This window comes from Lytechinus pictus, chromosome 15 (assembly GCF_037042905.1).
Source record: "Lytechinus pictus isolate F3 Inbred chromosome 15, Lp3.0, whole genome shotgun sequence".
NCBI classification, from domain to species: Eukaryota; Metazoa; Echinodermata; class Echinoidea; order Temnopleuroida; family Toxopneustidae; genus Lytechinus; species Lytechinus pictus.
This window is the reverse complement of record NC_087259.1, coordinates 9,751,614-9,778,854: the sequence shown is the minus strand read 5'-3', so window position 1 is coordinate 9,778,854 and position 27,241 is coordinate 9,751,614. Positions and strand designations below refer to the sequence as shown.

The 27,241-nt window shown below is 36.3% G+C and overlaps 1 protein-coding gene across 5 annotated transcripts; it reads left to right on the top strand.

The window, feature by feature from the left end:
* Positions 1-8,129: 8,129 nt before the first annotated feature.
* Positions 8,130-27,197, top strand: LOC129277725 (cryptochrome-2-like). Of its 5 annotated transcripts, XR_010295931.1 has the most exons (14): positions 8,130-8,238; positions 8,344-8,487; positions 9,371-9,701; positions 15,268-15,487; positions 16,207-16,401; positions 16,825-16,943; positions 18,241-18,395; positions 19,935-20,078; positions 21,268-21,435; positions 22,211-22,351; positions 23,130-23,281; positions 24,323-24,522; positions 25,148-25,710; positions 25,785-27,197. XR_010295931.1 is itself a non-coding variant. In XM_064110673.1 (12 exons), the coding sequence occupies exons 1-12, from the start codon at positions 8,440-8,442 to the stop codon at positions 25,225-25,227; spliced, it is 1,953 nt and encodes a 650-aa protein (XP_063966743.1). In that variant the 5' UTR covers positions 8,379-8,439; the 3' UTR covers positions 25,228-27,197. The 5 variants fall into 5 exon arrangements, 2 of the variants coding, with proteins under 2 accessions (XP_063966743.1, XP_063966744.1); XM_064110673.1 differs by lacking the exon at positions 8,130-8,238 and having other exon boundaries at positions 8,379-8,487; positions 25,148-27,197; XR_010295932.1 differs by lacking the exons at positions 8,130-8,238; positions 8,344-8,487; positions 9,371-9,701 and adding an exon at positions 11,105-11,198.
* The last annotated feature ends 44 nt before the right edge of the window (positions 27,198-27,241 follow it).

Below are 27,241 nucleotides of genomic sequence, written 5' to 3'. Positions count from 1 at the left end.
TCCGTGCCTGTCATTGTCGCAGATTAAGTAGGCCTATACCAATCTCCTTGAGTATACCAGGCAATCTTTCATTTGTTTAAAGAATATACTCAGTCAGTCTGCAAGTCTGGCAAATTAATGAGCAATATTTATCCAAGCCCTTTCGTGGCTGATTTCATATCCCTGCAAAATCTCGTGAATTGTGAGACTTTCCTTTTCAAAGAATTTAACCATTTTCTCCGTGTGTAGAATTGATTATGTTTGTTCCATAGGAAAGAGTAAACGTTACTCTTTTATATTGGTTATTTCTTGTGAATAAAATATTTTTGATAAATAAGTGAATTTCAGGCCTGAAAAGATGCCTCAAACGGAATATTCCTCTTTTGTTTTCTCTTGCAAATTGTGCAAAAATTTGTATTTTTGGCACAAATATTATATGTATTTTTAGAAAGCTCAAACTCTATACTTTCTTACAATGTCACTCTTGTTTATGTGACCCCTTTTAGATGGGTCAGCAGCAAGCCTTTTCCATCAAAATGCTAGACGAGATTTCTGAAATTTCTTAGTAGCATAAAATTTAGATTTCTGATTGGCTGAATAATGTTTTCAAAACAACAGGCGCGGGTAATTTGAAGAGTGTGAGTGTGACCTTGCAGAGGCCCAGTGTGGGGAACAATGAAATTTGTGTGGTTGTGTGGTCTCTATGACCAATCAGAGCGCAGTATTCTTGTTTTTAAGCTGCTAAATGTACTTGGCCTATAAAAAGCTAGCTGCTGACCTATCTAAAATACCTCTTCTTATAAAAATAGTATATCATATTAAAGCTTAGATCTTCAGCTTTATCATAATTTAAAAATCATTCTGGCTTAAACAAAAATTAAGTGTAAAAACAACAACTTTTGTTGCATGAAAATAATTGTTTGTTTTCATGTTTTAGATCAACAGAATTCCCTTTATTACAACATCTTTTTACATTCAAACACATGACCTACAAGAATTATTTCTCCTCTTTATAAAAATACCAAGAACATGAAATTTGGTCAATATTCAGAGCAGCAATGGCCGAATAAATAAGAGGTGTTTTGGGTCCGCACCAAGCTCATTAACAATGCAAAAACCCTTTAGTCATGAATATCACTGAGGGCTGGCCGACTGACTGTACTATAATATAAAAACGCTGTACATAGTAGTTTAAAAGTTTGAAACAACCATGCTTAATTTTTCAAGGTGATCTTTCGAAAAATGACAATTTTTTGAGATTTTAAACACCTGTTTCAACTGTTAAACAAATTACTGCTGTAATGTTCATATCGAAAACGATGTTGTATAAACATTTAAACAGCGGTTTTGTTTTTAATCCGTATAACAATTGAGCACCTATTTATTTAGTAAATCAAAAAGCCGGAAAGGTCATTTTTGGCAGTTGCTATAGAGCTTAATACGGATTTCACTGAAGAGGATCATCTGATTGGTGTGTAGACATGAGAAAACGTTCTTTTTACCATAATCACGAAAATTTACCTGAAGCACCCTGTTGCACCCACAAATGTAATAACGCCCACAAATGTAATAACACTTTACCCACAAATGTAATAATTTTTGATCGCCCACAAATGTAATAATGACTTTACCCACAAATGTAATAAATTTGAAGGGATTTTTGGCGAATCCGTTCTAAACTAAAATCCTATAGTAATGCGTTCATATAGCACAAAAGTGCAGTCTTTTTTCCAGACCCGATTAATTAAAAAATTATAATAAAATTTAAAGTCTTTTTTCCAGACCCGGTTGTTTCAAAAAATATAATATAAGTCCAAAGTCTTTTTTCCACCCACGGTTATATAAAAAAATATAAAATAAATCCAAACTAGGATACGATAATGATATTCCAGTGGAATGAAAATGAGAATCGAGCTTAGTCTTTTCTCCAGACCCAGTTAATTAAAACTGATGGAATTAATGTCTTTGTTGTTGTTTGAACTTATACGGTGCGTATTGTGAATATATGCGCTAAGAGTAAATTGAGAATCAAGCGTAGTCTTTCTCCACACCCGGGTACTTAAAACTAAAAACTAAATCCTTATAGTAATGCGTTTATATAGCACAAAAGTGCAAAGTCTTTTTTCCAGACCTGTTTAACTAAATATTTATGACTTAAGTCTAAATTAAGTCTTTTTTCAAGACCCGGTTGTTTCAAAAATTATAATATAAGTCCAAACTCTTTTTCCAGACCCGGTTGTTTCAATCATTACAACATAAGTCCAAAGTCTTTTTTCCAGACCCAGTTATTTCAAAAAGTATAATATAAGTCCAAACTATTAAAGATACCATAACGATATTCCAGTGGAATAAAAATGAAAATCGAGCTTAGTCTTTTCTCCAAACCCAATTATTCGAAAATTATAAATAACAACAAAAACAGTATAAAGACCCCATAATCTAATTAATGCTGGATAACATGGACATATAGCATAGTCTTTCAGCCAGACCCGGTTATTATTTTTTTCAATAACGCTAACAGTAATAATAAGAAAACTCCAAATCTAAGACCAAACAATCCTTCAACCTAAGAACCTGTTTTAAAAAGAGGTTTAGAGCATTGTCTTTATTCCAGACATAATCATTAAAAAATTTACCAAAAAAAATCTTCTAACGTAAGACTACATCATATTCTTATTCTTCTGGAATAACACAAGTTTTAAAACGTACTCTTTTCTCCAGACCCGGTCATTAAAAAAAATGAATTAAAAAAACTTCAACAGTTCAAATCTAAGACCAATCTTCAAAAGTTACACCCTTACTGGGTGTAACTGGGTGTAAAAATATGTATTTACCCCGCACCCAGATTTTTTTTAAATAATACTAAGACCCCTACAAAACATTGTAATAATGCATGGGTAAAGCAAACATCCTTTCTCCAGACTTGGTTTTTATTTGAAAAAAAGATAGTTTTTACTAATATTCTAAAACGAATACCCAATAATCTAATTACTGTGGAATAACATAAAGATCGATTGTAGACTTTCCTCCAGACACAGTTATTTCAAGAATAAAAAAGCAATAAAACCCAACCCCAACAACGAATCTAAGAACCAACAATCCTCCAAATTAAGACCATGTAGAAAAGCACATGTTTAGAGCGTTGTCTTTATTCCAGACCAAGTCATTTAAGAATAATTCAAACAGTCTTAAAAACACAAGACTTTGTCATATTCTTATTCCTGTGGAATAACACGAGTATTATGCGTAGTCTTTTGTCTAGACCCGGTTATTTAAAAAATAAAGAAATATTGAAAAAAAAAACTAAGACCAAGTTTCAAAATTAAGCCCAGTTAAAATGATTGGGTTTAGAGTGTTGTCTTTACCCCACACCCAGTTCTCTGAAAAATACAAATTAAGTGAAACTTTAATCTTAAAACTTAACCCCAGCATCTTCTAAACTATTAAAACCCTGTGATAAGGCGTACCACGAAAACGACAAATTAATCATAGGCGTAAATATTCATATCTGAATGATACGCACCTTAAAACCCAAGATAACAATAACAACAACGTTATTCTACATGAATGATATTGTGGGGTCTTTGTTGATATAGTTTGTTTGTTTTTATTGTTTCTTATAATTTCCTATTTTGAAATAACTGAGTCTGGAGCAAAAACTACACCATAAGTCTTTGTTTTGTTGTTTTAGTTTGGACTTATATTATAATATTTGAAGCAACCGGATCTGGAAAAAAGACTTTGAAATTATATTATAATTTTTGAAACAACCGGGTCTGGAAAAAAGACTTTGAACTTACAGTATAATTTTTTTAACAACCGGGTCTGGAAAAAAGACTGCACATTTGTGCTATACGAACACATTACTATAGGGTTTTAGTTTTTAGTTACCGGGTCTGGAGAAAAGACTATGCTTGATTCTCAATTTACTCTTAGCGCATAAATTCACAATATGCACCGTATAAGTGAAAACAACAACAAAGACACTAATTCCACCAGTTTTAATTAACTGGATCTGGAAAAGACTAAGCTCGATTCTCATTTTTTTCGGCTGGAATATCATTATCATATCTTAGTTTGGACTTATAATATAATTTTTGAAATAACCGGGTCAGGAAAAAAGACTTTGGACTTATATTATAATTTTTTAAACAACCAGGTCTAGAAAAAGAGACTTTGAACTTATATTATAATTTTTTAAACAACCAGGTCTGGAAAAAAGACTTTGAACTTATATTATAACTTTTGAAACAACCGGGTCTGGAAAAAAAGACTTTGGACTTATATTATAATGTTTTAAACAACTTGGTCTGGAAAAAAGACTTTGAACTTATATTATAATTATTGAAACAACCGGGTCTGGAAGAAAAGACTTTGGATTATATTATACTTTCTTTGTCAACCGGGTCTGAAAAAAGACTGCACTTTTGTGCTATATGAACGTATTGCTATAGGTCCTTATAGGAGTTCAGTTTAGAACGGATTCGCCAAAAATCCCTTCAAATTTATTACATTTGTGGGTAAAGTCATTATTACATTTGTGGGCGATCAAAATTATTACATTTGTGGGTAAATTGTTATTACATTTGTGGGCGTTATTACATTTGTGGGTAAAGTGTTATTACATTTGTGGGCGTTATTACATTTGTGGGCGATTATTACATTTGTGGGTGTAACACACCCCCACAATTTATTTTGGGGTGCTGCGTGTATTATGTAGTCAGCACCCCCCAGGTATGTTAGAAGATGTGAAAAAATGAAAAATGTAACCAAAATGACCTTCATTTTGTAGTGAAACCCTTTACCATTTTATACATTTTTTTTAATCTCCCCCAATCTAACATGTGCAATATTCCATAGAGGACGAGAAACAATCGGTCGCTTAGAGCAACCTGCTACAACACAAAAAATAAATATTTTGGAGAAAAAAAACAGATTCGTCTTGATATTTTCTTAATGATTAAAGAAATGATAATGATGACATAGATGATTGTAATAATATTGATAATATTGATAATAATAACAACAATAATAGTAATAATAATAAAAAGAAGAATTATGATAATAGTAGTAGTAGTAGTAGTAGTAGTAGCAGTAGAAATAGTAGTAGTAGTAGTAGCAGTAGTAGAAAGAGTAGTAGTAGTAGTAGTAGTAGTAGTAGTAGTAGTAGTAGTATAGTAGTAGTGGTAGTAGTAGTAGTAGAAGCAGTAGTAGAAATAGTAGTAGTAGTAGTACTAGTAGTAGTAGTATAGTAGTAGTAGTAGAAGTAGTAGTAGTATAGTAGTAGTAGTAGTAGTAGTAGTAGTAGTAGTAGCAGCAGTTGTAGTAGTAGTAGTAGTAGTAGTAGTAGTAGTAGTAGTAGTCAGGGGCGTCGATCCATTTTTCAGATTGGGGGGGCGAAATCATTAACGTTCCAAAGGCGCTCGATCGTACAAAACACCCACCCACACACACACACACACACACACACACACACATACATATATATATATATATTATATATACACACACACACACACATATATATATATATATATATATATATGTATATATCTATATATATGTATGACTCATGAGACACAGACACGTATCTCACTACACAGATAGTACGAGTGCCGAGAGTGAGCTCAAATTTCTTTATATTCTGAGCTGAAAACTTGATATTTTAAGCATTTTTGGTACCAATGATTAAGATTTGTATCTAAAAGAGAATAGATGCGAGCGCGAAGCGCGAGCTGAAAATTTTGATATTTCGATCTGAAAAAATGACAGTTTACTGGACGTTTTTGATAAAGAACAAGCTATATATCCAAGAAAAGATGATTGCAAATTGAAGCAGTTCTTTTGAGGCTTAGAACTGAAAATGGGACATTTACATTCACCAATTTAATCATGAAAAGTATGGGTTTTTGCTACAGAAATGATGCGAGCGCGAAGCGCGAGCTGAAAATTTTTATATTCCAATCTGAAAAGCGGACATTTTGAGCACGATTTTAAATAAAGAACGAGTTGTGTATCTCAATCTCGCTTGCTGAACATTACAATCTTGTTTTTTTTTTAATGCATATCCGGAATTATTGGGGGGCAAAATGATATGTTTGCCCCCCCCCCCAATATTTTCATTGGTGGGGCGATCGCCCCCCCTGCCCCCCCCCCCCAGGATCGACGCCTCTGGTAGTAGTAGTAGTAGTAGTAGCAGTAGTAGTAGTAGTAGTAGTAGTAGTAGTAGTAGTAGTAGTATATTCAAGGTTTAAGATTATACAGTGGTTCTGTCGGTGTGTGCATGCATAGAAAAGTTGTTTTCAATGGCTTTTTTAATGCATGCATATTAACAAACTTTTAAGATGAAAAATACATAGTATAGTAAACTGTGCATAAATGAAGGAGTAGAAGAAGAATGATGATTATGAGTTTATGTTATATACTGAATTGCATTACATTTATTTTAAACCTTGAAAACCTTGCAGAGATGAAATTATTGCAAAGTGGCAGCTCTAGGGGGAGGAGACACCTCAGACCCGTGCCCCCCCCCCTCCATTAACATTAATAAAAATTAATATTCGTATTGGAAAATGTCGTTTATACGCATGCAAGCAAAGACCATTTTCGTACTTATAACATTTTCGCGACATAAGTTACATTCCTTCGAGATTGAAGAACTCATATTTTTTCTGACAAAAATGTCCACCCCTTGGAAAATCCTCGATTCGCCCCTGTGCACTACAATTCTACCACCTTTACATCCGTTATCTCCCCCCTTGAATGAATAATAATAATAAAAAACAGGCCGTCTTGTGTAAAATGATTAAACTTGGACATAATCATCAAAGTCACCTACCTAAATATATTTTTGAAAACACGTGTGCTTGTATAAGGAATAAAACATTAACTATGCTTCTCTGAAAAATAAACACAATTTGTTGGAGCTGAAACGTGAGGATAATGACGGTGGTAAGATTAACTACATATATAATCAAAACCCTGCCTGTACATGTGACAAATTTCGTATTGAATGTTTATATTTGGAGAAACATAAATATTGCACTAGTTTTTTTTTGCTTGACATTGTTTATATATATATATATATATATATATATATATATATATATATATATATAAATATATATTTATATATATATGCGCGTATGTGTATGTGTGTATGTGTGTTTGGGGGGTTGCTTGCTTTCTCGTGCAGTAATATTATTATCATTATATTTATTTTTGTCATGATGGTGAAATAACGTTCTGGAAAATACAAACATAAAGATTATTAAAGTATACAGAAACTCTTCTTCGTCCACTTTCTTTCTCTTTCTCTCTCCCTTTCCTTCTTTATTTATTTATTTCTTTTTTTCTTTCTCTTTTTTTTTCTTTCTCTTTTCTCTGTTTATTTTCTTTCTTTCTTGCTGTCTTCCTTTCTTTCTTTCTTTCTTTCTTTCTTTCTTTTCTTTCTTTCTTTCTTTCTTTATTTCTTTCTTTCTCTCTTTCCTTCTTTTCCTTTTAGGTCGCTCTTGAATTGACTGGTGATTTATACTTATTTCTAATATCGTATACCAACATGTTTGCTGTCCACCAAACATTTTCGAAATTTTGTTGATTAATAATTATGTAAAATGTTTAAATTGAGTAAGCTTCCGTTATCCAACAATGATCCCAATGACCAATTTTGTAGCTAAGGTTAGACCGTGGGTCTACAAAAAATTGAAGGGCACTTATTGCTTAAATTTAATTATTTACCCAAAATCTTATTACTCCTATTTCATCGGGCAAATCTATATCTTTGAGAGACGAGAGAATAAAAAGGGCTTTTTTTTTGGGGGGGGGGGGGTGGTGGGGGTAATAGGAGAAGTAGTAATCAAATCATGGTAATCTAGTAAAATTTGAATTTTTCTCTCTCTCTTTCCCACCATCTCACTCCTTGCTCCCTCCCTTTTCACGCTCCCCTTGTCGCTTCCATTTCGGTATATTTTTGTTTAACCTGCATGTTTTTATTTTGTGCTTTTTTAGTTCTCCTTTCACACCAGAAGTCCCCCCCCCCCCTCTTATTATTCCGCCCCCAGTAAATTTTGGTAATGATTTACAAGTCCTTCATCATAAAGGCCGCGGTCGAAGGCCCATGTTCAAGATGCTACTTGAGTCCTGTTGTAGTCACATGTCATGTTTCGTGAGTCTTTCAAAAACACCGAAAAGGAGAATCGAACCAATTATTCAATTCTTCACGTGCCGTTTCAGATAAATCAGCGCCTTTCTTATCATTGAGTAAGAAGTTATTGAGTTCGTTGATCAGGATCATGAGAAGATGTCAACAAAACCATTAGTTCATCTGATGAACTAATGGTTTTGTTGACATCTTGATCGTGAAAGCAAACAATATATCTTGAGTTTCGTCGTCTGCTTTGGGTGGTTATATAGGCCGATCGGAAGACTTGAAAATATCATTCTTTGATTGGTAATACCGCCATGAAGGTTCATCTTGTCTGCTGCGTTGTCGCCCTGCTAGCCGTTCAGGTAAGCAGAACTTATTCATCGTCCCCCTCCCCCTTTTTTTTTATTCATACCACCTTATATCGGTTTACCTTTACTTCTACAAAGGATGTGTGTCTTTCTTCTGTGTATTTATATATTTGGGGTATGATCTACATCTAGCTCCGTTTGATCATATTTCGTGATCATAGATTGTTTTGAGCAAATTTGGTTGTCAAATTTACATCAGTATATTCAGTACCCCAACTCCCCAGTAAAGAAAAAGTCGTTCCCAGGGACCTACGTTTAAGGTGGTCAAAATGATATACTCACAAATGGTTTTTATATATTGGCTTTTATACATTTATTAATTCTTTTTAGTTTGTTCTTAATATCGTAATTTTCTGAGGTTATCTTGCACGCTTTAACTCTGACAGAACATTGGGGAGACGCTTATTAAGTTTTAGTGGCAGCTTCTTTTGCAAGCACCTTTTCAAGAAACACTGCTTTGTATCCGTATTTGTCCCTTACGGTTTAATCGTCGCTTTAAGTGCTTCGGTCGATAGGCCTATAATGACAATTGACATTATTTTGTGATTAGAAGCACGATTATTGTTCAAGTTTTCATTATTTAGGCCTACCATGATTATACATCTTTAGGTTTCAAATGGCTCAGCTCTTGTGTAAGGCTCAGTCTATCAATGGCACCAAAGAAAATTCAAAATAGCTACTTCTTGCGGCTATACCACTCCATATACTGGATCGGTCAATTTAAATATATTCTCTGCAGGGTAGGGCTACTACAATGGTGAGCCTATACCGAGGAAGATGAACAAGTAAAGAAAATTAGCAAATCGATGAAAAAAATAGGGCACTTTTCGGGCATGGCTAAATGAAAAATCGTTCTTTACACACTATTTGAAATTAGGCACAAGGTGCTTGGCCATGGGACCGGCTCTTCGCCCCGATCCCATCGACCACGCCCCCACCAACCACAGACCCGACCCCGGTCATTGACACATCGGATGTCCTCGAAGCCGATTCCAGTGTCGATTTCTGGGACGATGTCTACGAGCGCGCCTTCAACGAATACGGGCCCGTTGACGTCCCCTACTACGAGAACAGCCCTTGGAGTGTGTCCTCGATGTTGTTGGGGCTAGGTGATAACATCGTGTCGGTACTGCCGCAGTTCTTCCGTGACGTGTGGTACTACGGTCCCTCGGATAGGGAGGTGTTTGTCCCTCAGGTTCAACCTGGAGGTAAGTAGCCGGTCTCATTATTTGTGAGAGAGATAGGAAGAGACGGAGAGAGAGAGGAGGGGGTGTGGAAAGAGAGAGAGAGGGAGGTGTACTGGGTGGAGGAAGGATGAGGGCATAATAGGCATAGGCCTTACTTTGATAATAAATAAATAATAAAAAAATAATAGGCCTATATGACGCCTGTTAATTAGGAACAGTCAATATTTTTCCGGTCAGGTTCCCGTCTTACAAAGTGTTGCGATTGACCCAAACAATCTCAACTGTAGGCCTATGGAAATCCATCCATACCATTTTTTTCTACATGAAATTTGCACAATCACTTCACTATTAAACAAAGAGAATCGCATTGAATATCCAAGAGAATGATGAATGAATTGCTATACATTATTATCTAAATATATGTTTAAAATATTGCATTTTAGATGTTGAGATTGCTGGCCGTCCATAGTTGTGAATTATCGGATCAATAGTAGCTCTTTGTAATGAGACGGGGCCATATAGGCTATTAATGACTCCAATAGGGCTAATGTATTCATAAGGTCATATCTTGATGGTGCCGCATGGACCAATTCCCACCAAATTCTGGTTGTGGGTGTTTTTCATCATAATGTTCTACCAAAATGAAGATATGCAAAAAATGTGAAAATTGATGACGTCACACTTCGGTACTCTTTTGAACAAATATGTGTAATGCAATGCAGCAGGGCCGTCGGGACGCGTTTACAGATAGGGCAGGGCCCATCCACGGGACTGTTTATCATTATTTGATCACATCTCTCATCACGTTTTGGGATTTCCTTTTGTTTTATAGATCAACATTTACGTGATTGTTATTGTCTGAGAAACATTATTTTACTATCGTAGCTGCCTGGTAAAAAAAATGCTTTCATGAATTGATAAACCGCTCCCCATAAAAAAACGATATTTTACAATTCCTTTGCTTCCGAGTCCTTACTCTTTTTTTTATTATTTATTTTTTTTAGAAAATATAAATATTTTTTTTTATTTGCCTTATTGTGGGGGGGGGGGGGGGGGATCCCCTCCACCCCCACTACCACCACGCCACCTCCCATCATGCCTCGGTTCCGCCAGTCGAACACTCCCAGGTATTTTTCCCCAGGCCAGCCTTTATTACGTCATGCTGAGGGCTTCCCCTTACATAAAGCTAGGCTTATTAAAGAATTCGACGTTTTCTTTAAAAATAGAATAGCAGATTTAGTCAAATTTTGATATCCATTCTAGACAAATCGATCTCTTTTTTCATATTTCTATACTTAAATTTAAAATTAGAAATTAAAAAATCCATAGCAGCGGATTCAGATCGTTGAAATTATTCCATAGATATCATATGCCAATCATTTTTTTCATTGTAAATAGACTAGATCTAACTTCAGGTAATAAACAATTACAAACGCGCAAACATACGAACACGTGAAGTCTACCTATCGTTCAACATCATCGGTGTGATTTATTTTTATTTCAGCCAGCAAAATTAAGGTAAAGTAATTTGTAGTTATAGTTGAATTAAGTGGAAAATACCAGAATATTATTGTGCCATTTTCATCACCTCATTGATATGTTAATGGTATCCATTTACGCGCACTGATCGCAATTTTCATCGAGCCGCGCCGCTGAGCTGAGCTCGACGGACTGCACTGTCGGTAGAATCTAGCTGAGTTTGCTCACGCTCGCTGCCGGCGGCGCGGCAGAGCCTAGGTCTAGGAAGTCTAGGAACCCAGCACGGCGCCAGAGCCAGGTGCGGTAGAACACTTTATCGCCACAAGCCCACATGTCCTCATTCCAACTCAATTCGCTTTGAGTTTATTTCCTTACTCAATGAATCTCTGAAAGACTACCCAGATGTGATCTCTTCTTATAACTCAGCAAACCCTACTCTGTTCACTTGTGTTGTTGTTGTTGTTGTTGTTCGTTTTGACTTTTGGGCCTGTTTCACGCCCTAGTACTAGTAGTACTCACTAGTAGTACTAGTCTCCTCGGTAGACGACTTGTGTTGTGCTTCTTCCTCCTGTATCTGATCCACCAGTCTCTATCAAAGACTGCCTGCTTCTTAAGACATTATTTTTTATCTATAAACTTCATATGTGTCGATTGAAATCTATTGATACATGCTCAGAACCTGCATATACCGGTACATGATATAACCATAATTAAACTGCATGAACCATGTCTTCACGACTTGTCCTGTCTACTCTTAACCCTGGATGATTATTTATTATGGATACTATTGCCTTCATAGGGCTGATCTCCAAAAGCAGCGGAGGGAGAAAACCAGGAAGGAAGGAAGGTTTACTTTAGTACCCCTATCGATCCCTTTTTGTACGATTAGACCAAAAGCTTCGATTTCTATTGTTTTTTTTTGTATTGTGTAGTTTTTATTGACAATTTCAATTAATATACAAAATAAAATATATATAACAAATAGAAGTTTGATGTCCTTACAAATTGACAACTCCAAATTTAAGACTTAAGTTTTAACTTAAGTTTAACACCATTTGATTTGGTTGCTCCGGACAATCAATTTTAAACAGCCATTTCAAACGGTAAAATTGAATCAATTGTTAGGGCAAAGTCTTAGACATTATTATAGAGGGCAAAACTATATTTAAAAAAAGTTGCAACTCATGTTGATATTGTATCGTGGCCTATAAACTTATACTGTAAACTATGATAACTTATGCACTATAAATCTAACCTTAAGATATGGATCTCGAAGTCGACGAAGGCCTGGAATGCTCAGGAAGTTGAAGTCAAAGAGGTCGTTGCAGAGCGCTCTGGGTCCTAGCTGTAGTGTAGCTGCCGTGGTATGGTGCTTCCTCAGGCCGGTACGCTTTCAGCGGTGGATCCATGCACACTCAATAACAACTCATAACAACTAACCTAACTAAAAACTGTCTCCTATTTATACCCTATGCCTTACTAGGAGTTACTGCCAAGCATGGGTGAGCAAGGCATGATGTTATAATAGAACCATATAAATTGCCCAATGCAGCAGCTTAAAGCTAACATAATACAAAGGGATGCATTGACATTAACATCTTGTATCCAAGAGAGGGGAATGTCTATTGTTATAGTAGAGGCTGTGTTCACACAGTATACAATCAAGATTAAGGGAAGTGTTTACATGATACATGTACATAAAATTAGTGCTTGTCTCTACATTGAATTTATTTTTAAAGTTTGGTGCAATCTGAAAAAAAAAAAAAATCAAAATTTTAAAGTGTCTGAACACCCGACCCTCCCCCCCCCCCCATCCTACTGCAATTTGATTTTCATTATCGTGAACACTTCTCATGTAAAGTTCATACTATCGGCAGAGACATGACATAATGAGCTCTTGAATGGAAAATGTGATATTGGTATTTTCCTTTAAGTTTAACTAGGTTTTGGTGGTTGGCTCAGCAATTCTTGCTCTTTCAACATGAGCACCAAAACCAACGCTGAACTTGAATCCCATTTGGTACAAAGATACTGTTATGTTGGGATGGGATCGGTGATTATTGAAGGGAAGCGTAATAAGGAAACTTTGGAGAAAGGTATGCAGTTCAAATCACAAAGTATTTAATCATCAATATTCAGCTACAGTTCGAAGTACATGAAGATTCAGATATAATAGAAGACGATGAATATAAAATAATTTGGAAGTATAAGATTAAGATTCGAAGTGAAGTTAAATTAATACTGGATGGACATCTAAGTCTTGAAGTCAGTCAGTCAGGATTCTTGTGGGTCTAGTATTCTATCGTTGGTATTCTCTTCTCTCTCCAATAATCAAGAAGTATTATTTATATCATTAGTTTTGGGGGTGTAACAATTTAAGGTGGGAGTGATCTCTAAATTCGATCTGATTGGTCTACAGGTAACTGTCTATCAAACTTTCTCTGGTATAAGGGGTGTGGTGATTCTCTGTGCGAGTGACTGGGGCTGGAAGTGTGAGTCATACTTCTTCCATGAAGTAACCTGACGTCACTGAGGGTTGGTCATTTTATGGTCAAGGTTTAGGAGTTAAATGGTCTTGGGGGGTTCGGGGATTCTTAGATGACATTGGGGGACTTTGTAAACAAGTGATGGATGAATGACTGAAAGGATAACAGGAAGTTAACTACATACTACATAACAATACATGTATTTTATTTATGACTGAGAGGTGCTCTCAAAATCTTATAATTTATAAGCATTTCAAGCAAGAGAATGTCAGGAAATTTTGTCTTGCTACATGTAGTAGTAGATGTTGAAATATTTAGTAATTTGTAGATATGAAAATTTGTATGGTTTATATTGATTGTAAGAACATAGACATCCAACAATAATAAAGTATAATTAACAAAAATAATATCAAGTGATTACTATGCATGCCTTCAATATCAAGAATAGTGAGCCTTTAGTAATTTTCTCAGAGGAATTAGTAAGAAGTGTGGTATAAAAAGGCAAGTGTACATGTATAACTTACTAAATCTCTTATTTATTTTTAAGACCATTAACAAAGATCCAGGAATGTTATGTTACAAATCACTTACAAAGGACATAAAAGGTACTTGTTAACAAGTTTGTTAACAGTATGGTTCAGGGAATTTCCTGGTAGGGGTATGTTTAGGGGAGAAGGTCATCCAGCATACATGTATGATAAGGGATTCAGAAGAAAGGTGCGTTTATGCACCACTTTTTTACCGTGGAATCATGATATAAATAACGTTTATAAAGACGTTTCTGCTGAATCATGGTTGCGGTTAGCCAAAAGTAAACTTGTTTCAAATTACCAAAATGAAACTCCTAAAAGGGGCTTTTGGAAAAATGTTTCTGTAGAATCATCTTCGATAAAGGTCGAATAAACGTATAAAGTGTGATTTAAATCGTGATTCTATGAACTCATTGTGTCAGGCTACTTCAGTGTTTGTGCCATACTGCATGCTGCCAGTTGTATTCTTCAGTTTTGCTTCACTTCTCACAATAGTCGTATACATGTATTGAAAATAGACTATAACTTTTGCAAGTAAACCGGTGTTGAAGTTGACACAATTCCTGGGTCAGAGTCAGACTGCGCACTACGATGCACACTGGATAGGTGTGAAGGGAGGGAGAAACAGTGTTGGAGAGAGGGTCAACTAAAAACCCTGATTCTGCAGTTACCGCTATTTTCATTCATCTTTTGAGTCATGATTCATGTTTGTGATTCTAGGTTATGAGGTCATCTAAGCGTCGCCCAAATTTAATTGAAGTAAAAAGACTATCATGTCTATTATAGTCTTGTTATCACCATTGTTGCTGTTACAGTGTGCGTTTGCACTGCCTATATATGTATTGTGCGTTCATGTAATGAACTTTTTCCTTTATCAGTTGGTAAACTTCCCTGAGTTGTCCAACCAATTAGACCAGTCTATGAAAACTTCCCCGAGTTGTCCAACCAATTAAACCAGTCTATGAAAAAAAAAATTGTACCATATCTTAGTAGAATTTCTTTTAAGTCAAAATACTTCTGTGGCCCCATTAGTAACGTTTTTAACAGGCAAAAATACCTGTACTTTTATGTTGAATTTTTTAATTGATACAGAGATGCCGTACAATAGCACCATCCATTGGTTCCGTAAGGGTCTTCGCATCCATGACAACCCCGCCCTCTTGACGGCCATCCAGGGCACAAAGGTCTTCCGGCCGGTCTTCATCCTAGATCCGAGCTTCCTCGAGTCCGGCAAGGTTGGCATCAACAGGTGGCGCTTCCTCCTGGAAGCTCTCCAGGACCTTGACAACAGCTTCAGGGCTTTGGGATCCCGGTGAGTGCATGATGACAAAAATGGTTCCATGAGGTTTGCCACAATTACTCTGCTATAAATTTGACACACTATTCAAATGGCTAGCTATAACCCTGGATGTTATACCCTACCCTGAACCCAACTCTAAACCTAACATAGAAACCCTTTCACATCCCTAACTCCATATCTTCAAAAGGAACAATCATTACAGTCCTGAGCAAATGTCATGTCATGCACATTTTTTAATCCCACTCAGAATATGCCTGTATGCATGCATGCTTTAAAGATTAATGAAAGTATTTGCTGGAACACTGATTTCATGAAAAAGTCTGTAAAACCAAGGTTAATTGTCATTATACCATCATACTCATAGATCTAGATCTGGAAGAGTTTAATACATGAACTGTACTTTGTGAAATCGTGATAGCTGACAGCAACAACCGATCACACTGAAGATCAGCAACACAGATATGCACATGTGGGACAGTATATTTGTTACTTGGAAAAATACTTGACATACTTGTACTGTGCTCAAATTTAATGCTTGTTTTGATGATTTTTAAACAAAATTTTACACAACTTCTTCCAGAATATATCCTTTGGCATTTTTTTTTCACAAACAGGCACTTGGGTGGTTGACTTCTGTATGAACTCATTTTTTAAATCATTACCACAACTGGCATTTATATGATTTTTCGAAAATTAGTGCCCAACTTCAACCTAAACATCTATACTTACAGGTTGTTTGTCGTTCGTGGAAACCCTACAACAGTGTTCCCCGAGCTCTTCAAGAAATGGAACGTGACCCGTCTGACCTTTGACGTTGACACCGAGCCCTATGCACGCCAGCGCGACCAGGAAGTGATAGAACTGGCCAAGAAAAGTGGTGTTGAAGTTGTCACCAAAGTCTCCCATACGCTCTATGACACCGAGAGGTATGTTCTTTTTCAATAATTTCACCCAATTCAGCTTTTGGCTGCCATGTGGTTTTTTAGTAATATTCATATTCGAATATAAAGGTCCAGGTCGATGCCCAGTTTTGTTATGACAAGATATTTTTTTCCCAAACCATAAATATTCATTACATGCTTGTAATATTATTTTAGTGGCTTTCCTTTTGGAGTGTCAGACCTTTTTCTAAGTGGGACTCTCAATTTTATCTAATATTTCTTTGCTTCATGAAATACTAAATCCACAAAAATGTTAGATTATTATCTTCTTTTCATTTGATGCACAAGTGAAAGACAAACCGTTTTAGTATGGTAACATACAGAGCTCTTTCTCTCTCTGCGTTTTTGTTTTGGGGGGAGGGCAATTGATGCTCATTTATTTCAAACTGTGATTTTTAAACCAAACAGAACAATCAAAGCCAACAAGAACAAACCACCCATGACATACCAGAGGATGGTCGGCCTGCTGTCTGAGATCGGAGCACCTGCAGTTCCGGAACTAGCCCCACAGATTTCTAACTTCACAGGTAACAAAAATGTGGAGGGTGATACTTGCATTTGGCACTTTTTTACCATTGAAACACAGTTTTCAAAGAACTTAGACTGTATTTTAAAGTCCAATTAAACTTTTTTTAACCATTGTCTAAAGTTGTGGTTAACTATGATTAGCCAGATGCGACAGCTCTTATATCATTAATTTGATGATCAGTATATCATCACATTTGGCATTGAAATCCTAAAGTCTGAAAATGATAGACAATGGATTGCAATAGCTTTCTTTGCCATTTGAATATGGCAAGGATGTCAGTGAGTTCAAGAAGCATTACAGTGCAAACAAACATTTGACACTTATCGCTTCTCAAATTTTCCTGCCATTCAGTTAGTAATGGTTTCTTTCAGTGATTTTTGGCGATAAGAGAAATAAATATCTTTCAAAATGCCATTATGAAATGCTATGGGGTGTATATGGGGGGGGGGTGTGATTCTGCAAAATCAAAGACCAAGGACATTCAAAGTTGATTGAATGCAATTAAGATCTCAGCAATGATTCTAGAAAAGACTTTCTCATAGTTAAAGGTAAAAGACAGTAGTTGTAGCAAACAATCATTTCATGAGAAAGTCTTTTAAATCAAGGTTAATTGTCAAAATATCATACATCTAAATCTTATACATTAATTCAAGCGTCTTTGTAAAATCATGAAATCTTTAATAGCTCAAACTCGATAATTCTGATAATCACTAACACAGAAAAGCATATGTGAGACAGTGTATTAATATTTCTTCAAAGAATACCTGACATTTGATGAAATTCAGTGCTTATTTTGCTCATTTCTCAGCAATTACGCATCTTCTAGAGCCATTTGGCACATATTTTTTGTTCATACATACAGACACTTTGGTGGTAATTTCATTGGATTCTGTTCGAACTCATTTTGAGATCGTTACCACGACTGGTATTGTATCAGGTGACATATACAGGATTGCCGAAGCAATGTTTCAACACACTTGGAGGACAAAAATTTCTTGTTTGGAAGAAATTAAATCATTGTTGTAAACAAACAAAAAGAATTGTCATACACCTGTAGATTTTGGGTGTGAGATGAGTTAGCATTGATTTATATTTGTTTTATTATAAACTTAAGTCCTTAATTCCGTCATACTGATACACCATGGTCAAGATATGCTACAAATAACTCAATAAAAACAAATATTGTAATATTTTAGAGTAGATATACATATAGATTTATTAGTGATTTATTTAACAAAGTACCATTCAAAGCAATTTTTGTAAATTCCTATGTAACTCTTTTGATTTGGTTTCAGAAGTCGCAACCCCTGTCAAACCCGACCATGATAGCGTATATGGAGTACCAAGCCTGGAGGACCTGGGCCTAGACGCTACAGGTCTTGGACCTCGTCTGTACCCTGGAGGGGAGACCGAGGGTCTCCAACGCATGGAGCTTCACCTTGCCAGGAAGGTATGTGCGCTGGGTGATGAATTGTGGTTTGTTCATCCGTAGATCGGGTCCCTGTCTTACAAAGAGTTGCGATTGATCCAACCAACCTCAATTATATATATCCATAAAAATCCAAAAATCCATAATTTATTGTTCGAAATAGACATGTAATGAAGTACTACAAAAATTTGCTTTGCCCAATTGATCGTGGGCCCGGCCGCCGCTGTGCAGCGCCAGATCGACGAGGCTCTATCCCTTTAATCGATGAACGCCAAACAGGGTAGCAGCAACTCCCATCTTTTAACATCTTTTGGTCTGACGCGGCCAGGGTTTGAACCCCCGACTTCCCGGTTGTGAGACGGACGCTCTACCAACTGAGCCAACACACCGGTCTAGATATATATATAGGGAAATGTATCAATTTCATGATATTTTCTTCATGAACTTTGCACAATATCCTTTGCAAACAAAGAGAAGCACACATAATTTTCAAGAAAATAATGAATGTACAGCATATCTCGAAAAATATTTTGAACAAGTATGTATTTCAGATGTTGACTTTGTTAGCTTTCCATAGTTGTGGTTGCTCGGATCAACCATAACTCTTTGTATAAAGGTGGAGCCCAGACAAACCAAGTCTCACGCTTTAGGCGTGAGACTACCACATTTGGGACCCTTGCGCATCCCCGCAAATCTCTGTCTCACAGCCTATCCCCATATACATTATTCATAATGCCTGTGACCTCACGCCAAGTCACAGAAAATATCATGCATACATGTAGGTGGTCTTTAAATTTGGCGTCTCTGGTACATGTAGATGTACTTCACATGTACCTAGTTTCTCCTTTATATTAGGAAACATTTTTGCAGTTTTTCTTTATCCTCAATGCTAGGTATTGTACATGGAATATAGCCTAGGATGAGACAGATGACAAAATCATTTATCTCACGAAAATGATACCATTTCCAGTGGAGTACATGGTGGTGTTCCTGATTAAAAGCCATTTTAAGTTCACACATGTAATAATTACTTACTATGAATTGGCAATGCCATGAATCAACAAAATTCTTGCTGTGAAAATTTTCAGTTTTGCTGTTGTATAATCATTCACTTTGATTCATGTCCCTCGGATAGGACGTACAATGGAGGCCCCGTGTAGAGGAGAGTCACCACCTTTGCACGTTAAGAACCCACTGCACTATTCGTATAAGAGTAGGGGGAAACCCCGGTGTAGTGGTCCACCTGCATTCCCCCCAATCAGTTATATCGGGAGGAGAGACCTGCGGGTCATAGTGATTCAGTTCGCTTTTCGCCTCCCAGGCACAGGGACGCCAAACAAATAATAATAATAATAATGTTATCATTTTTTTTAAGTGTGAAAATTAGTCGAGAATAAGGATTGTTGCCAATCTTATAAAATCGGTATAATGCAATTAACGGATTAACCCACTGAATAAATTTGATAACAGTATAACGCAAATTTTCCATAGACCTTGGACCATCTACTTTGATAGTAAAAAGGGGGTAATAATTACAATGATGCTTTTTTTTTCTTACAGTCATGGGTGTGCGGCTTTGAAAAACCAAAGACAAGCCCGAACTCCTTAGAACCAAGCACAACCGTTCTTAGTCCGTACCTGAAATTTGGCTGCCTTTCACCGAGGAAGTTCTTTTATGCAATCAAAGAGGTTTATGCACAGAAGGTGAGACTGATACTTCTTATGGGTCATTGCAAGAAACCCATGATCAATTGCAAGTCTAGGTTTGGTCCCAAAATCAATCGTATGACCTGAATGCTGATGCACCTCGCAACAAGGAGAATAGATAAATTATGGAATTGCTCTAGATTTATGCAATTTATTGCAAGAATTTTCTTGCATCACTCCCTTAAGCATTGATTGCATCAATTTAATCGTTTTTTTTTTGGAAGATATGTGTATTTAAACCAATTAGCCCAAGTAAGCTGCGGCACAAATAGACTTCCCTAATAAAAAGAAGTTTGTTAAATTTGAATTTAATAAATATATATGAATTCTTTGTATCAAGATAAATAATTCGGCTTCCCTTAAAACCACCAACTTTCTGTGCAAAATGCCTGACTTACAGGTATGTATATATATGCACCAGTTTTGGCAACGATTTCAAAATGAGTTTGTATAGAATCCAATAAAATGACCACTCAAGTGTCAGTATGTATGAGTGAATATCTGTGCCAAAGGATTCTGGAAGAAATTGTGTTATTGCTGAGAAATAAGTAAAATAATCATGGTATTCCATCAAAATGTCGAGTCTTTTTCCAAGCAATGTGAATACACTGTCCCACATCTGTGTTGGCTGTCTTCTGAGTGTGATTGTTTTTCAGCTTAGAATTCTTGATATCACAGTTCAGTTTATCTAATTGTACCAGATTTAGATCTACATGTATGATGATATGACAATAAACCTCAGGTTTACAGACATGAAATCAGTGTTAATGGGACTGCTTTCATTTATCTGTTAACAGGTAATAGTGACTAAATGTCATGAATTCCCTCTTTTTGTTACTTTTTTCCCGATAATGTGCATGTAATTAATTTCTAGTCTACAGTTGTTCATTTAATGTGCTTTCGCTCATCTCTGTTAAAGAGGACTTATATATGTTATCTCCAGAGGTACATTGAAGGATTGCACAATAAAAGATCGACCCCTGTTGAACAACTTTATTGACTGCATCCTTGATGTAGATAACTGTTTTAACCCTCTTTTCATGTACTGCTAAGTTTTTTTTTGTATTTTTCTTGTGTTTTATACCATTAAAAGCATTGTGATTTATTTGATGATCATTGTTTTACATACCAATTGTTTGATCATTAAGGTTAAAAAAAAATGTTCGCTCATTTATTCTTACAACAGACCAACTGCACCAAGCCTCCCGTTTCCCTGATGGGCCAGCTGATCTGGAGGGAGTTCTTCTACACCGTTGCCGCGGGAACGCCCAACTTCCACCAGATGGAGGAGAATCCAATCTGTATTCAAGTTCCTTGGGATGATAATCCAGAATTCCTGGCCGCCTGGAAGGAGGTACCTAAATCATTCCATATCAAAATTACAAATGATATAACACTGCCATTGGTTGATTGGTTGGGATTTTTACCTGATTGCTAAGAAAGCATGAATGCTTGTAAGCAAGCAAGCAGAGGACCGACGGCTTAAGGTCCTCTCCGAAGGACCTGGTAATGAGGATTAATGCCTTACCAAAGGGCAATAGCGCACCAAGTGTGAATCGAACCCGGGTCACCGGAATACGAATCCCCCGCTCTACCGACTGAGCTATCGCGCCTCCTCAGTTAGGGCCTAGTTGGTGTAGTTCCATTGGGCAATGATGTTGAAGAAGGGTTTTAAAATCAAGGTTGATTGCTCATACATCATCAAAGATCTTGATTGATCTGCCTGTATCTTTATCTCAGGTTTAATTCAAGTTTGGTCTAAACTTGTGGTTTAACTAGGGAAAGCCAATAATACCACTATTCTCTTACAATGCATGTCAAAACTTCAAACTTATGATCACAAGTTATTTTAACATCTAAGTTTGATTTGCCACCTGGAGAAGGTCATGGGTTCAAACCCCTGCCGTTGCATTTTTTCTCCAGCAAGAAATGTATCCAAATTGTGCTGCACTCTATCCAGGTTAGGTCAATGGATACCTGGCAGGAATAATTCCATGTAAGCAGTGAGTGCTGTTGAAGAAGCGGCACCTCGAGCTAAAACCGGGTATTAAATGTCAGTTGCGCTTTGTATCCTCCAACAAAAGCACTGTATTATTTTGACTATTGTTCTTTTTCTTCACTTCCTGTAGGGGCGCACTGGTTACCCCTACATTGATGCCATCATGACCCAACTGAAGACCGAAGGCTGGATCCATCACCTTGCCAGACATTCTGCTGCTTGCTTCCTCACCAGGGGTGACCTCTGGCAAAGCTGGGTCAAGGGTCAAGAGGTCAGTCTTTTCATCCATGCGTTAGTGATGAAGATTCTTTTAGAGATTATCAGATGAAAATGTGATCAGTAGAAGTGTTAATTTTGGTTAAAGTTCTTTTTGGTCACATAATGCTGTTAGAACTATGTAATAGTGACATACATGTATATATGAGTAGCAAATATTAATTCATTTTCATTACTTAGTAATTAAAGATAAGAATTCATCTATTTTATGTGAAATTGGGTCATTGTAAGGAGTTGAAAAGATACACTAAAGCCTGGATAGTTCTACTTTATGATTCTCCTTTGCGAATAGGCTTATTATACCTTTTTTCCCCCCACATTCTCAGTTTCTCTGAATATATTTATTATATATCAGATCTTTCTTCCAATGTTGTCTCTCCTTTCTTTTCCTCACTCTATCTTGCTCCCCCTCTCTCTATCTCCCCCCCCCCCCTCTCTCTCTCTCACTTCAACCTGTGTCTTTGCCCCTTCCTCTCTCCATCCCTCCTATCCTCTCAAGTTTTCTGTGATATGAACTATATAATTGCTTGTACAATATTCATGAAGATGGACTGGGATAACCCCTTTATGATCTTCATAGCTATTTGGTTTATCCCATATTTCTCCCATTTTAATACCCAATTACTTTATTTTACATTCAGATAGGCATGGATAATATCATTTATTCAATTTTGAAGTTTTTATTGTTTGAATGTATTTTATTATAGGAAATTAAATTAATAAGTCAACCCATCAATCAAGCAATCTATCAGTGATATAATCTCCTCGTACAGGTATTTGATGAGTTGCTATTGGATGCTGACTATAGCCTCAATGCAGCTAACTGGATGTGGCTGTCATCAAGTGCCTTCTTCCACCAATACTACCGGGTCTACAGCCCCATTGTGTTTGGCAAAAAGACGGATCAGAACGGAGACTACATCAGGTAGAACCATAGCTTTATATAATTTACAGTTGAATCTGTGTTATTGGCCACCTGTCTATAGCAGCCATCTGCCTTTTGTGACCACTTAAACTGATGGCATTGAGGCAGATTGTGGGTATAAGAACCTGTCTATTGCTGTCACCTGTCTATGAAGGTCACATTTTCTGTTTCCCTTGGATGGTCACCATAGACCGGTTTCACTGTCCGTGGTGTACATGCATTGGACTACTTTTCAAATAGTCTAATAAAACACGGGCTGAACTTATTGTGTCTTCTATTACCTTTGTCTAATTGCTTTTAATGTGTGCACACTCATGCATAGCCTTTTGACAAGGCCTTGTGACTAATTATTTATAAGCATGCTGATGCGCCAATCTGCACTTTCAGTGCGAGATGACTCATTGACCCGGGCTTGAGCGATTAGGCTTTCCTCGCTTGTTGCTCAGTTTCTGAAATACACATGATATCAGACACAGGCCTTTTCGGGGGCTACTTTTCTTAACCCTCTGTCTAAATCTGCCCTATTGGATAAGCTTTGACCTGGCAGTAAATGGGGATTTTCCGAGGCTCCTTTCGAATTTCCCGGGCTCTTTTTAGCATTTGGGGAGTATTTGATGTTTACACATGCAGGGCCCCGTCCGTCTTTCAAAGAGTTGCGATTGATCCAATCAACCACATCTATGGAAAGCCAGCAACATCAACAGCTATTATGCATCTGTTCAAATTATTATCTAACTATGATGTATGTTCATACATTCATTGTTTTCTTGAAAATTCAGTGTGCTTCTCTTTGTTTACAGAGGAAACTTCAAATTTCTTGTAGAAAATATTGTCACAATGATGGACTTCCGTAGAATGGAGGTTGAACGGATCAACCGTAACTTTTTGTAAGATGGACCAAGAAGTTACTTAATAGGTGTGGGAAGACTTTTCTTATGCAATTCAATTTAATTCAGTTCAAATTCTATACTTTCATAATTGAAAAGCTCCACCAGTTTGATCTAGGGGAACTGATATGTCATGTTTATTAATTCTTTCAAGGAAATACATCCCAATCCTGAAGAATTTTCCTGCCAAGTACATCTACGAGCCTTGGACCGCTCCACGCAGCGTGCAGGAGGCGGCAGGGTGTATCATTGGGAGGGACTACCCACGACCGATCGTTGACCACAGCGTCGTCTCAAAGAGAAACATCGGGAGGATGAAGGATGCGAGAGCTTGCCAGCCAGGGAAATCACCAGGTAAGGACCTGTCTGTTATAAGCTACTGAAATCCTTGCTTCTGATTAGCTGAGAGCAAATTTGTCAGTCAAAAACCATTGGCTATTTGTTTCATGAAATGTTCACTGTTACTGGTCTTTTTTAAAGTAGGAAATTGTATCTATTTAGAACCAACTGGGTGTGTGAAATGTTTAGAATATTCATTTTTCTTGTATGAATATTTTTTACTTAAAATGTTTGATTCATTCCATTATAGTAACGAAAGGATTCATTTACAGGGGATGTGTAAGTTTTTGATCGTTAAAGCACATCCTCCAAAGCTTAGATTATCATCATTTGAAATAGCATGAGCAAATGATTTTCAATAATATTCAAGTTGAAAGAATTTTCATTTTCTTTTAATACTTGAACTTACTATCTCTCTTTTCTTCTTTGCACTCTATATCAATCTAAATATTTGTTGTTGTTTTTTTTTCTTTTTATTTATCGCATGCCCTCATTCCCTCTCTGTCTGTCTCCCTCTGTTTCACCCTTTTCTTCTTTTTCTTCTCTCTTTCTTTCTCCCTCTCTTTCCCTTTCTCTCTCTCTCTCTTTCTCTTCTCTCATTGTCTCTGTCTGTATACCATATCTCTGTTCCCAATCTCAGAAAAGAGATCAACTGAAGCGTCAAACAAGAACAGCAACGGCAAAGTCAGAAAGATCACATCTATGCTGAAGAAGAAATAGACTATACAACTTGCAGTGGTACGTGTATGATGGAAGATTCTACTATACATTCCAAAACTAGTTCAGACAGGGATACGATCCCATCATCATTTCTGTTGTTGTAAAAATTAATTGTCTTATGTTCTTTATCCTCTTTTGTCTCTGACTCCTTCCTTTATGATTATGGGATGTATGCCCCTTGAAACCGAGGCAACGCTTCATATGATACATCATTGATAAGCAAGTAAACAATGTTATGTAATGAAATAAAGTGAATGAGTCATAGTTTAAGGGCGAAATAGCGATTTCAGCATCTGATCAGTCAGTGATTGCTTTAGGCTATACATTGTTCGAAGTAGAGCATTAGATTTTTTTTTCCTTATCTGTATATTTTGCACTTTTTTCATCTTTAAGTATTGCTACTGAATAGTAATTCTTGTTCGTAAGGTATGTATTTATTTTTTTTTTCAGTTAGAAAAATAAGCTTAGCAAAGTTCGATCTAGGTAGTTTAGATCAGGGCTGGTATAGATGACCTTTTTTTCTGTTAGAAAAATAAGCTTAGCAAAGTTCGATCTAGGTAGTATAGATCAGGGCTGGTATAGATGACCTTTTTTTCTGTTAAAGACATGTTTTTTTTTAAGTTGTTTTGTTTACAAAATGGCTTTGATAGAATGATATATGAGTAAACAATATATTACCTATATAAGTGTGTGAATTTTCTACAGATGAAGTGCTAGTGATGACCAAATTAATAGTGTGTGAATCAGATGAAGATTAACTGCTCAATTTTCAGGGAAGACAAAATATTTGATAGAGTTTAGAGAAAATGTATTAATACGTATGTTCTTAGAATCACCCACACAGTATTGTATTCAACTTATAAATATTGCAATAATTTTATCCAAGAGGAATCATGCCATTCATTAAAATTATCATGTTATGTGTATTTAAGGTGTTTTTCTACTTATAAAAATATGTTCAAGCTAATGATGTGTACTAAAATGAGCCATTGGTGCTCTTTAAAGTTTGTGCAAAACTTCAGCAACAAAACAAAGCATATGCACTTCAAACTTGCGTGTGATATTTCATATGCATACAAAGCCCGTGCAGCTGATTTGATATCATATCTCAGTTAAACATGATGAAAATTATACATCAACCATATTTTTGGGGAGGAGGGTGGGGCCAAGATGTGGCCATATAAATACCTATTTAGCCTTATTGTAAATTGGCCTGGTTTCAAACAGTACTGAACCGTCAGATTGATGTAAATAGGGTATATTACATTAGGTTTCCGTTTGGCCACTCCTTGGGATACTACTAACCAACTTGTGTCAAATTTGGCATGTGGAGGTTTCGTATAATTTTATACTGAGATATGCTTACAATGCAAAAAAAAAGATGTTGCATCAATGTACCCCATAGGAAGCAAAGACTTAAAAAGGCAATCACACAACTTTTGGATATGCATGAGCAGTGATGGAGATGTCAAAGAATGTCCGCAGTCTGCTCAGGTCTTGACTAACATCACAAAGCAATTTTTAAAACTAATATTCCTGCCATATATATTGTATTCCCGTCTAGGGGTTTGGTGTAATTGGCAATCAAGGAATGTTGGTATCTACAATTTTTGTAGAAGTAGTCAGCAAGCCTATGCTTTTCACCATTTTTTAAATTCCCCATGCCCATGGCAATGAACAACTCGCTCATCTGTTCATAAATTTGTACTAAACTAAGTTGAATATCTTACATTTATGCTAAATTGCCATGAAATCGTGACTACTACAATAATTTGTCACATTTCATGTTTTTTTTACATCATAGAAAAGATACTTTAGTCCGATATTGCAATGAAAATATTGTTAATACCGTATTACAATAAGTATAATTGTTTTGATAAATGATCATGTATTGCATGCCGACAGTTCCCTTGCAAGATGTGAAATTATTTCTTGTTTGTGAGTTGATTAAATGAATTATGGTAACTTCAGCTTAAGTGGTCATGGCTCTTGATATTTTTATATTGTGTTGATA